This window comes from Thermobia domestica, chromosome 10, assembly GCF_964235325.1.
Source record: "Thermobia domestica chromosome 10, izTheDome1.hap1.1, whole genome shotgun sequence".
NCBI classification, from domain to species: Eukaryota; Metazoa; Arthropoda; class Insecta; order Zygentoma; family Lepismatidae; genus Thermobia; species Thermobia domestica.
Genome location: NC_137463.1, coordinates 23473200 through 23486426, shown reverse-complemented (window position 1 = coordinate 23486426; position 13227 = coordinate 23473200). Strand labels below are relative to the sequence as shown.

At 34.9% G+C, this 13227-nt stretch overlaps 1 protein-coding gene across 2 annotated transcripts in view; it reads right to left on the bottom strand.

Annotated features, from left to right (window-relative positions):
• Positions 1-7447: 7447 nt before the first annotated feature.
• The window catches only part of Hn (phenylalanine hydroxylase), a 45558-nt gene continuing 39778 nt past the window's right edge, over positions 7448-13227 (bottom strand). For both annotated transcript variants that reach the window (XM_081727884.1, XM_081727885.1), the window contains exons 6-8: positions 12159-12421; positions 9856-10085; positions 7448-8611 (exon numbers count right to left, since the gene is read on the bottom strand). In XM_081727884.1, the coding sequence (XP_081584010.1) occupies positions 8455-8611; positions 9856-10085; positions 12159-12421 (650 nt within the window). In that variant the 3' untranslated portion in view covers positions 7448-8454. The remainder of the gene's footprint in view (positions 8612-9855; positions 10086-12158; positions 12422-13227) is intronic.

The following is a 13227-nucleotide window of genomic DNA, read 5'->3' as shown; positions in this document are numbered from 1 at the left end:
AATCAGAAAATTTTAATTATTCCTTCTCTCTCTCCTCAACCATAGGTTGGTGGGCAACATGGAAATTTTAAAACTTTTCTCTCCCTTGGGAGAGCTGTTTTATACTTTGATAAGGCCTCTTCTTCGTAATTATATCTAAATATTCTATCAATGGTCTTCCTCTTCCTGGTTTTCCCTCTATCAGCACGGTGATCCAATTGGAGTGCCGAATAAGACGGCCAAACATGTTGTTTCTTGTTTTTCCTATTATCTTCGTAATCTTTCGTCCTTCATTAGCTTCTTTTAGTACGTCTTCATTCCTTTTTCTTTCGGTCCATGATATGCGCAGCATTCTGCGCCAACACCATATTTCAAATGCTTCCAGCTTGGATATTTTAGCTAAATTTTAAGTTTTAAACACGGATTTTGAATTCTCAGAACCCATATCTCTTTTTGCCTTACCCGGCTATTTGGAAAAATACATTTTATAAAATATATTATTTTGTTTTGCATATATATATATATATATATATATATATATATATATATATATATATATATATATATATATATATATATATATATATATATATATATATATATATATATATATATATATATATATATATATAATATCCAGAGTGGATAGAAATCCCCTGGTCGGGAAAAATATGGTTGCTTTTTTCTTATCATTATAGACTAGGAGATGTGTAATTCGTAACCTGGAAAAGTCAGGGAATTAGAGCTCACTAAAATTAGTGGGAACCCTGACTTGGAAAATGCGCACAAATCAGGGAATTTTTGAAAATGTATGCGGACCGAAATTTTTTACTGTCAAAATTCGGACATGTTCGTAGAAATGCTGACACATGGTAACGTATTTCAAAATGTTTCGTATAGTGCAGGAATCCGACTGTCCGACAATTATGACGTAAACTGCATATCCAGATTACTGTTCTATAAGAAAAAAGTCTTGGAATGAACTAATTAGTTGACTTAATATTTTGCAGATACCATCTGGCCCAGTTTTTTTATGTTCATTGTTGTCTTTTAAGTTATTCAGTAAAGTCAAGAAAAGTGCGGGGTGAATGTAGCGAAGAGCTTTAAAGTTATATTGACGTTTTAATGAAAGAATAACCCCTCTAAGGTAGTCATTTCCAACTGGCTGGTGTGAGACGTAGAGACGCAATTTTACAATCTTCAGAAAAAAATTAATTCCTTCTGTTTAATTCCCGTGATTATGTTCTATAGGCTAACGGAGACGATGATAAAGGCAAATGAATGATGATGGAGGAATTGGCAGAATAACAAAGTGGGAGGAAACTCATGACACGATGTTGTCCGCCTCAAACTTACATAGACGGGGATCGAACCAGAAACCCCCACACACCACATAAGCGCTCTACCACTGAGTCACGGTGACCCCCTACAATCTTCTGTAAGAGCACAGAAACGCTAGAAAGAAAGGGAGGGGGAGAATGAAGTAAGAGAGCAAGTGTTGGCAGTGCTCACGTAGTTATGGGTCCGCAAGTAGGATGTCTCCAAATAACATCGTAGTTCTTGTTTGCCTGTCAACACTGCCTTTTATCAACTTGGACACCTACCAGCTCCGTCCTTTCTCCGTGTGATTCACTGAGAAAGAGCTGTGTGTTTGACGTCACAGAGCACTCAGTTGGAAAATGACTGGTCTAAGGCAACCAGATTATATGAGGTGCATTGCAATAAACTGAGGTAACAATCAAATTATTTTCTAAAGTGAAATGAAAGAAGCACCAACTTTTATTAAGCTAAATGTAAAAGAAAAGTATGTATTCATATGAGCTGCATTTGTCTAAAAATGTATAGATCAATTGAGTGTGTGCTATTTTATTGTAAAATCAATCATTTCAAATAAAAATCACAAAGAATAAAATATTTTCGTAATTTGTGGTAGCATATCTTGAGATTATCACAAATTGTATTGACCAAACAAAATAGTCAAATTTTTAAAAAGGAAATACAACAGTGTAATTCATTATTATGTAAACCTTTCGGTGTTTGCATGATATTCATGCGTGTGTACGGATATTCTGTAGTGATAAATTGAGATTTACAATATTTTCGGTATAGAAGATATACATGTAATATATTCTTGTGTTATATATATCTTGGAGAAATTGTACTGTAGTTGATTACGTTATCATAATGTTACTTGGATATATTGAAAATATATTTTAGTGTTGTTGTGAATTGTCAGAAGAATATATATATATACATGATATATTATGGTTGTTGTTATTAGTTTAGATCCTTGTTTTTATTCTTTAAAATTCTTAGTTTTGGTGGAGGGCACAGTGGTAGTATAGAGCGCTCATCTCTGGTGCGAGGGGTCCCTGAGTTCAATCCTGGCCATGTTTGTGGTGGAAAGCATCGTATTTATGGCTTTTCTCCTGTTTCCTTCCAGTTTCCCATTCCACAGATTCTTTCGTAATCATCATCCGTCTTCTATAGCCTAAAGAACATGGTTCTCCAGTGCAGTGCGCGTATTCGCGGATTCAAATTCTCTTGAAGTCATTAGAATAAAGAGCGAATACAGATAACCAGAAGGAGAGCGATATGAGCTTATTTGGTGACCAATCAAAACCTGTTTGGAGAGCCAGTCATAGCTCTTTGCTATTGTTTCGTTGTAGTTCTAATCTATATATTAAAATGCTAGGTTTATATGTTTGTGGCCAATCCTTTCGATAATGAGTTCTCGGCAACCATAGGCTTTAGAAAGATGTCGTTTTCACTGATCGATTGCAAATTTTGTAGATTGTTCAGCTCTAAATGAATATTTTTTAAAAAATAACCGTTATTTCTTTATTACACTTTTTAGGGGTACACTGGAAGCATTGAAATTTGAATAAGTAAAGCATCATATCCTAGAAGTTATACATTCCAACACCACACATTAGTATACGGAATTCTCTCTCCGGCATTTGTTTCATGGCCAAATGATAATGAGGAACGAAGGATAACCATTTCTCCAGTTAAGATGAATCTTTATTGTTTCATCTTATGTGTGTAATGCATTTGTTTATTGCATAGTGCATGCAAGAAGAAAGAGAAAACACTGATCATACATGAATTAGAAACTCCAACCGGAAGTAGGCTCAAAATCTTACAAACGGTGCGAGATATTGAAAAAATAATCAAAGAAAATCTCTCCTTTATGGTACCCATTGGCAATTTTTATCAAGACGCCTTTCACTTATGTCTGTAAAGGGACATGTACAGATGTTGTGAGGAATGATAAGGAGATTCATGCTCATATATAAACGGTGCGCTGTGTAGATAGCGCAGGTTCAGCTAGTGTTAATATCAAATTTCGAACAGCTCATCTCATATCCAAAATTTGTGATCTGCCATGTTGTTCAACTAATTATAAACATCCATATTTCAGCAGGACTTGAATTGTGAACGTTGTCAATTAAGAACTCAAGCCAAGCCTTTAACCTTCCTAACTACGTAGCTACGCCAATCAACTACAGTTGTACCTTGGATTACAAACTTAATGAGTTCCATAATGTTCGTGAACCGAAATCTCAGCAATTTTTAGCATCGAAACTAATAGAAATCCAATTAATCCATTCGCCCGCCACAGAAACTGTTTTTTTGATTTGTTTATATTGTTTGATTTACTTCTGGCTAAAATATACTGTAAGGCCACATTGCCACGTTAAATGAATTTGTAGCTGTCATAAAAAAAAAAAAAAATCTTGCAACCCGACCTTTCTATTTACTGTGTACATATTACAACTTTTTGAAAGCAAGAAAGGTATTTCCACCTATGCAGCACTGCACTCTAGTGGACAAACAGTGAACCTCCTCATTAAAAACGTGTATTTTGGCGCACTCCCCCTCCCTTTCCAAAAGAATCCGTTGTTTCAGAAGCGGCGAAACTGGTTTTTCCTTTGTCAGCGGGAGGGCGATAGCAGGTAGCAAGCAAGACGTCCCAGAAAGTTGCACACTGTTCGACTCCTTGCAAGATGCAAAAAATGTTTTATGACCCTTTCAAGACTATGTGTACATGGTAAAATATGGTAGAGTTTCAAGATTTTTTTTTCTTCTTTTAATGACAGCTACAAGTTCTAACGTGGCAACCCCCTTTAACATAGAATATACAAGATAACTTTACCTTTGTGCGTGATAATTGCTTGCACAGGTAACTGACATAATGAAATTTAATTTAGGAACAACGCAATGACAACAATCTTCACAACGTGCAAACCTGAGAACAGCTGTTGTTAGCGAACCGAAAACATTGCGCCAAAACCATGTACGTACGTCCGTACGCCGAGACATTGTTCGTGTGTCGAATCAAACTTCGTTCAGATAGTGTGTTTGTGGGTCGATTTATTCGTGACTCGATATACCACAGTATTTTATGAATATTTATTTAAGGATTTAATTTGACGCATATTTATATAAGTTGTAAAAAATAAATAAATAAAAAAAACTGCGTTGAAATGCACTTAAATTGCACTAAACTGCTTCAACAATCTCTACTGTTATCGTCGGTAGCTCTTGGAAACTCTAAGTATTTTCACTTTCTTCATGTGCCTAGTTCAAAAACGATTAGGTTTAAACCTGTTAATGTAGATCTCTGTGCTCAAACAACTCCTATCAACGAAATATTTTGCATTAGAACTTAACAAAACTCCTTTATATATTTACCTTATTCGTCCGTTCGAGAGACAATACCAAATTTGGACAGTATAGGATCAAGTTTGGGGTTTATGGAGCATATCGAAACCGGACGTGGTAGAAATTAACTATTTTCGGTTTTTACGTTAATCACTATAGAGCAAAATTGCTAATAGATAGCGAAAAGCTATTTTTTTTCTATGATCTATTAATCATCCAAAAAATACATCTCATCTCTATTTTTAACTTTCAACTAATGCCGGAGGCGGTAGAAATCAACCACTTCCGGTTTAATGATCGTTATAGTGTGAAAATAGTAACATAACGAGAAGTAAGTTTTCTGCAATCGAATAAGCATCCCAAGAATATATATATTTCAACTCCATCCTTAATTCTACTAAAACCGAAAGTGATAGAACATCAACCCCATCTGGTTTTAATGGTGATAACTTAGAATAAAACCGTAATAGATAGCGAGAAGGGGTTTTCTGTAATCATTCAAATGTCTCAAGAATATATGTCATTTCCGTTCTATCTCTATTAGAACCAAAAGTAGCAAATAACCATATCCAGTTTCAATGTTGATTGTTATAGAATAAAAAGTGTAACAGGTATCGGGAATTGTCCCAAGAAGATATTCCGTCTGCACTTAATCTCTATTAAACCGGAAGTAACAAAATCAACTACTTCCGGTTATAACAGTTATCATTATAGAGTAAGGACGGTAATAGACAGAGGCTGCTGTTTGCAATCAATGAAGCGTTTCAAAAGTATATTCCAACTCCACTGTATAATCTCTCTATTGAAACCGGAAGTGGTAAAAATTACTACCACTTTTGGTTTATGTATTGATTTAGAAAATATCACGACATACAAACCAAACTTCTTCACGAGGTGTGCACGTGACACTGCTATTTTGTGTAGAATTGTGCCCATTGAAAAGCACTAATAAAGTTATTGTTGTGATTACAAAACTTTAAGATTAGATGCTTTTTCAAAGGAAACTGAGATTGCTGAAACAATTTAGTTTAGTTAAAGTGTATCCGGACGCAGTAAGTTCATATGTTTTCTTACAAATCACTTTGTGGATATGTTCATGCAGGAAACATCCCATGCATCGAATACTTAAACTTCGTAGTACCATGTTTAATTCTAGGTGGGCACAGAAATTTTGGTGTTAAACTAACATCGTGGAGCAATTGGAGATTCGAACTTTGGTCTAGAAAGCCAGAATTAACGGCGGTGAGAGGTGATGAGCTGACCACATATCACCCAATCTCGAAGTCCCGGGGCCTGTGGCTTTTTCCGGAAACCAGCTGGGAGTACAGTGAGCTGGGGACTTACCTCTGGGCCTGTGGAGTCCCTGGATCGATCCTTGGCGAAGTAAGTTTATGGTGGATAATACCGTGTCCGTGGATTTTCTCGGGTACTCCCATTTCCCTGCCACATTCTCATTCTACTGATTTTTCCATCATCATTCACTTGCCGTAATCATCTGTCTCCCTTAACCTAAATTGCATCGTTGTACGTTAAACTGAAAGATTTATACAGGGTGTTTCAAAACAATACCGACAACGTTTGGGAAGTGATTCCTGACACCAAGATGAAACAAAAAGTATAGACCAACCTGGGTGCACAAATGCTTCCTTTCGGAGTAATAGGCTGCCGAAAACATGAAAAAATGAACTTTAGAGGCCCATAGCTCCAAAACTATGAGACATACCGTAGTCGGCTCAAGATTTCACTTAGGAACTAGTATGTGTCCTATCCAAAAATCCATGTTTCAAAATCCTAAGGTACTTTCGCAACAATTTTTATAGAGAGTTCGTGAGTCTTCAAATTATATGCCCGTAGCCAAACACCCTCTATAAAAATTGTTGCTTAGGAGTCTGAAACATGGATTTTTGGGTAGGGCACATATTAGTTCCTAAGTGAAGTCTTGACCCGACTACGATAAGTCCCATAGATTTGGAGCTATGGACCTATAAAGTTCATTTCTTCATGTTTTTGGCAGCCTGTAACTCCGAAACGAAGCGTATGTGCAACCAGGGTGGTCTACACTTTTTGTCTTATCTTGGTGTGAGGAATCACCTCCCAAACGTTGTCGGTGTTATTTTGAAACACCTTGTATATGCAAACCAGCTTTCATGGAGATAAGATAATGGTAAACAGTTGCTGCTGTGCACGATGATCTTGGATGATAGTTTGCACCCGCCAACTGCTTTGGATTTAAGTTTTTGAGTAGTTCGGAGCCCATGTAAAGAGTGAGTTTTATAGTTGTATAACAGTAGTCGGTGACCTAACTTTTGGAGCTTCTGAGCTACCGTACAGCTTTTAAATTCTACTGAGAGCTACCAACCAAAAGAACTAACAACTTTTTTAAAAAAAAAAAATCTTCCATTAAGATGATTCTGCTCAGTGGAGGAATCAAAGTTAGGCAACCGAAGCGTTAACGCAATCTACCGAAAATGTCCCCGCGAGCTACTATTGTGCTGCCAAAATGTCTTGAGCCGTGGCAAAAATGCGAACTAAAGCTCACACACCCACGCGTTCAGCCAATAAGGGTTTAGCTGTTGCTAAGCGAGAGAAAGCAAATGGAATTCCTTCAGCCGATAACAGCGCTTGCAACGGAAGACTAGGGATCAAGTCAATGTGGCATTAGTATAGTTGCTCGCGATCAATGGTTTGGTGATTACTGTTGTATAAGAATGCAAAACAATATTAGTCAAATCAAATAAAAGCCTTTTAGCGTACAATAGTTGTTCATAGGCTAGAAAAAAAAAAAGAAAAAACAGAAATGTTCTGTTTTGAAACTATTTTTTATTTTATTTTCAGTTTTATTGCAATGATCTTTACAAAAGTAGAATAACAATAACTTTATATACAACATATCGCACGTAACAACTATGTAAATGAGAAAATGAATATATATAGTGATTTTTTTTAAAAAAAAGTGTGAGAACAGAACTAATTTTTTTCATTCTCAAAAGTAAACACGAAAACTACGCACATATTCTATAATCTTGTCTGACTTTACGATGCTTTGAATACATCATTTAGACAATAACATTCATATTACATAACTGAACACATTAAAAATGCACTGCACTGTTACGCACTTAGGAACTATACTACTTTAATAATGCCCTTGACGTAAGTAGGTTGGGTAGATTTTTAATTTGAACTCTTTTTAATTCATACTTCTATATTTCCGGTAAAGTACCATTTCAAGGATAATTTTATACCTTTACAATTTGAGAAGAGTAATAAATTTATCTGTAAGTAATCAATGTAACTAAACTATCTGTATCTAACCTAACAGATTTCCAGTCTTCTACATAATCTCTCTCAATCTAACAGTCTTTTTGTTCAAAAATATCTCACAAATAAACGAAGATTTTACTTAGTACGTATGTATTTAGATATGAAAATATATCTCATTAAAATTGGATTGTTCAACAACACTGTTCAAATGATATTTAAGGCTATTTCAGCCCAAAATCTCGTCTCTACAGAAGTAATGAGTTACATATGTATGTAAAGCCTAAAGACATGTAAAATACACATCATTCTTACATGAACCTTGTGGAAATAATTTATCATTTTTGTTTACATTATTATTACTAATGTATTTGTTTTTAATAATATATGCGATGTTGATGGTGTAGTGCATTAGTAGTATATTTTTCTGTCATAAGAACGGATGATTCTATGGAAGTTTTCCTGCTGAAGCTTTCAAAAATAGCGTTTTTACTTTTTTTTTTTTTTTTTTTTAATCATTCTTTATTGTTCTGAAGATAAGAAGTCTTAAAGCTTTCGTAATGAATCTATGAGAATTTGCATTTCCTGATTAATGTTAGTTACGAGGTTCTCAATCTGTGGCTTGGAATCCAGAATCTCGATGCTCTGAGTATATGGGTTGTAGCGAACACCAAATGGCCGAGGAATGGTTTGAGCATATTTCCTGTATCAAAATAAAAATTACAATATAGACACATACTATTTAAATACATTATTCTACATACATACACACATACATAGTATATTATACTACAATTGATACTACTGGTCCTTTCTGACAGCTCGCTGCGCGCACGTGGTGTTCAATGCTATGTTGCCAGCTTTTGCGTCGGGTATTGAAATATGAAACTATTCACTGCAAGAAAGTCTCAGTTTTATAAAATTAAATGTCAAAAGACAACTAAAAAGAATACTCTCATTAACCAGTAGGTCCACTACTCAAGTTGATATCCGACTAAAACAATGTGCATTTCTTTATATTCAAATTGACAACGTGCGGAAAGGGTGGAATGTTTACCATTACAAAGCGAGAGAAATGAGCCACTATAATTGGCTGAATGTGCTGTTGCCATAGAAACAATTCTTCTTGCCTGTTTGTTATGACTACGTGCACAAAGGAAAAAACAGAGGAAAGCAACTGTCAGAAAGGACAATTTGTATCAAATGGACTGTAAATTTTAACTCTTTCGAACTTAAATAATACTCTCGTAATAGAAACAAAACCATAATAAATATTTATATTGCATGACATTCAAACTAATAATATTTCTAGTCCTCTACACTGGTCTAGTGGCTAGAACTGTGTTTCCGGGTTCGATTTCCGGTGGGAAAGCATTGAACACATTATGCTGGTTTAGATTCCACGTTAAAGTATAGGTCCATGTCCCGTATAGTCTCGGTGCTGTAAAGGGATGATGAACTTCAATAAACAAGAAACATATAGTATTTCTAATCGGATATCTCTTGAATGAAGGAAATCAGTTATAAGAATAACTGCAAGCATATATTCAAGCATAGTTCAAGCATATATTCAATTTTCGGTAAAAGGCAGAAGACAGAATAAGGCTCTTGTAGTTTGCCCACAGTTTGATGCTTCTTACACAAAAATGATCCCTTATCGAAAGATATAAATTCATTTTATTTTGAACTTCACTTCTTTTATGAGATTTATAAATACAATTTGTAAAAACCGACAGTTTGACAAAATACCATATTTTGCCATTTTTTAAAAAGAAGTTGTGAATAAATACCATGTATTGTTATCCTTTTTCTTCTGTAAAGTTCCTTTTTCTTATTCAGACAGTATAGCATAATTCTGTTCATCGAATTAAATTTTTAATTCAGATAAAACTTACCCTAGCCAGAACACATTTGTACTAATAAGAAAACTAAACCAAGACTACTTACATCATTTTCTCCTTGGCATCCTCAAAACTTTGAGCAACGTAGTAAATTGGTTGATATTCTGTAATAGGATACTTCTGGAGACATGTTCTTGAAGGTTCAAATGGCCTTAATTCTGGTTTTCCACTCAGGCTGTACTGAAGCTCTCCGAATGATGATAGAAGACCAGCACCGAAAGCTTTCAGTTGGCCGTCTTGTAGGCACAATCCAAATTCTACGGTGAACCAGTAGCACTAAAAGAAAAAAAAAGCAGCATGACATAAGTAATCAATGACTTTTAACAAAACATCTAATAAGAACCTGAAATGTCATCTTTGCTTTTATATATTAGTACAGTGTCTACAATAAGCCATGGTCACCAAAAATAATAAGAGTGGATTTTGTTCATTACTTGTAAATGCCCCCATGTTTCACCATCGTCAATATTTTGCACAAATCTTTCTTCATTATCTACGAGCATTGACTTCATTCAAGTAAATTAAATTTGTATTCATTGAAGACGTTACGACGTTCCCCTATTTAGGAAGTCTAATATCCTCGGATGGAAGAAGTGAAAAAGACGTAAGTTCAAGAATAGTGCAAGCTAAACAAGCATTCAATAAGAAAATAGAACTGGTAACATCAAGAAATGTGTCGTTGGACGTTCGAAAACGATTTATTAAGACTTCACGGATAAGAGACGTGGACATTGAGGAAAAACTGCTGCGAATAGCATGGGCCGAAAGGAAAAGGAATAAAGACGTACTAAAGGAAGCTAATGAAGGACGACAGATCATGAAGATAATAGGAAAACAAGAAACAGCATGTTTAGCCACCTCGGCACTCTGGATCACTGTGTTGACAGAGGAAAAGACAGAAGGAAAACCAGGAAGAGGAAGACCAAGAATAGAATATTTAAATGGAGTTATGAAGAAGAGACCTTATCAAAGTATAAAAGAGCTCTCCTAAGAGAGAGGAAAGTTTTAAAATTTTCATGCTGACTAACAACCTTTGGTTGAGGTGAGAAAGAAGATGATTTTTCTGCTGTTATACCTTCGGTTTAAAGAAAACACGTGATAAAATAGATGTGTCTTATTTTTAAAAATTCAGTATTAGTGCAGTTTTCGTAAATCAGATTACGATGCATATTAGGTCGCTTTAGGAAAAGAAAGGCGTTATGATCTTAATTGTAAATATAGCTACGATCTTATTCTTAGCAAAGCTTTTGGTACAGTTCTGATCGAGGTGCAAACTGACAAGTTCTCTAAGCCTTGTATAGTCTTAATAAGGAAAGAAATTAAATTCTTATGGAAAAAGAGCATCTTTAGGAGCCTGAAAAAATATATTATCTGAATAGAAATTCCAGTCGTTTTTATTTTATTAATATATATCGTAACTTGTGTTGTATTCGTTATGGTTAACTTTGAAATAGAGACAAATACAGTAATTTAGTCAAATAGGTGCTATTTTTTTCTTTCTTCCGCGGAGCACTAAGTTCTGGGTCCGAATTATACAAAGTCTCTCTCCGGCTGCAATGATGTGAACAGACTTTGGAGGAGATTGCTGAAATTCAGCTCAAATGTAGAAGAGACTATGTAGATTCTATATTTGTAAATCAAATTGTTCTAAAATGCATGGAACATAGTGAAAAAAAAAGCACGAAACATTAACATTAACGTCAATGGAAAATCAATAATAAAAAAAAAAAATAAAGTCGTCCACATATGTCAAAACTATATTAAGGAGCTGATTGAAAGCTAGTTACAAAGGCATAATGAAGAGCTAAAAAACGATGTATAGCACGTGATGTAAATATGGATAGAACATTGTCAAAAGTCAACTTGTTTGGATAAAATCAATAATAATGATAAAGTATATGCATCTTCTTCGAATTACTTAGGGCACCCCACGTAAGTTACTTGCTTGCAATATCTCACATTTTAATTTGGAATCTCTAGACACGATTTAGCGCGGTGCTTATGGCAACGGATAGGCCCGTTGAAATTGTTAAAGCTGGTAATGTATAAAAACTCCTAATATATAGCTGTGTAAACAACCAGAAACAAAAGTGATGTAAAGCCAATGTGCTAACCATGAATCATTGTCAAGTTGCATCATTTAACCTACCACAGTCCTTTGTTGATTATAGCATCAAGGAGTTAATCACATTTCAAAAATGATTTCTTACGTACAATTTGTAAAAAGTTACTTAAAGAAAGGAGAAAACTCTCATTATAGTATACAATAATCGAAGAAATTGAGAATAAATATATGAACACTGTTTAGTGTCTAACAAGAACAAAACTGAAAGAAATAAATTAACTTACCGTTGCAAGTTTCTCAATGTAATCATCTGGTGCCCCTAAAGAAGCAAGGCCGATTTCTTGTGAAAATTGAGCAAATGCAGGGTCTGCAAAGAGAGGAACATGTCCCAACAACTCATGGCATGCGTCTGGTTCAGGTGTGTACAGAGGGCAGCTTGGGTGGCGAATGTACTGCGTCGAATGAAAAACTCGAAACGCTAATCCAGCCAGAAAATCACGAGATGAGAGTAAACCAGCAACTGGTCGTAAAGTAAAACCTGTGCAGTCTGAAATGAAATTTAATAGTGTATTAATGTAATGCACTTGCATCTGAAAAGAAAGTAAATTTAACAAATCCACTCCGCCATTTTGATCTCTTGAAATTATCTTATTCTTGTTAAAACTCATAGAATACTTTTCTTGCATGTTCAGGTCATAGCTTTTGATGAGTTGCTACTGTGTTTCACGTTTCTCACGTGACATGTGCTACTAATTGGTGCCACATTAGTTACGTGTCCCTTGAAACCACCTAGTTATAATGTCTAGTGTTTATTTAGTACTAGCTAAAATACCCAGTCTTCGCACTCGAAGAATAACAAGATTTATGGAAAATATACGAAAGGTATATTTGAACTGCCTTCTCCCCTCCCCCTCCTCTTCCTTAGGGTGCGTATTTCAATGAAAGTAAAATAATAATCCAGCACGACTGAAGTGCTGTGTTCCAAAATTCATTTCAAATGGTTCTCCTATTTTCCCATGGTGACGCGAGGAAGAAATTACAGAAATGGCTCCCCTCCCCCTTTCAGAAGTGGAGTTTTTGAAAACGCTGTAACATGTATCCAATTATTTTTAATATTGAGTTTATGTATGGATTTTCAGCTTCCTAACTTAAAGGGATCATGAGTTATTTTATATTTGGCATAAATTTAAATTACTTCCTCCCTTTGAAAGTTTATTTTTGGCGTAAATTTTAAATTATTTCCTCCCTTTGAAAGTATATTTTTGGCATAAATTTTAAATTACTTCCTCCCTTTGAAAGTTTATTTTTGGCGCAAATTTTAAATTACTTACTCCTTTTGAAACACTTTTTTTT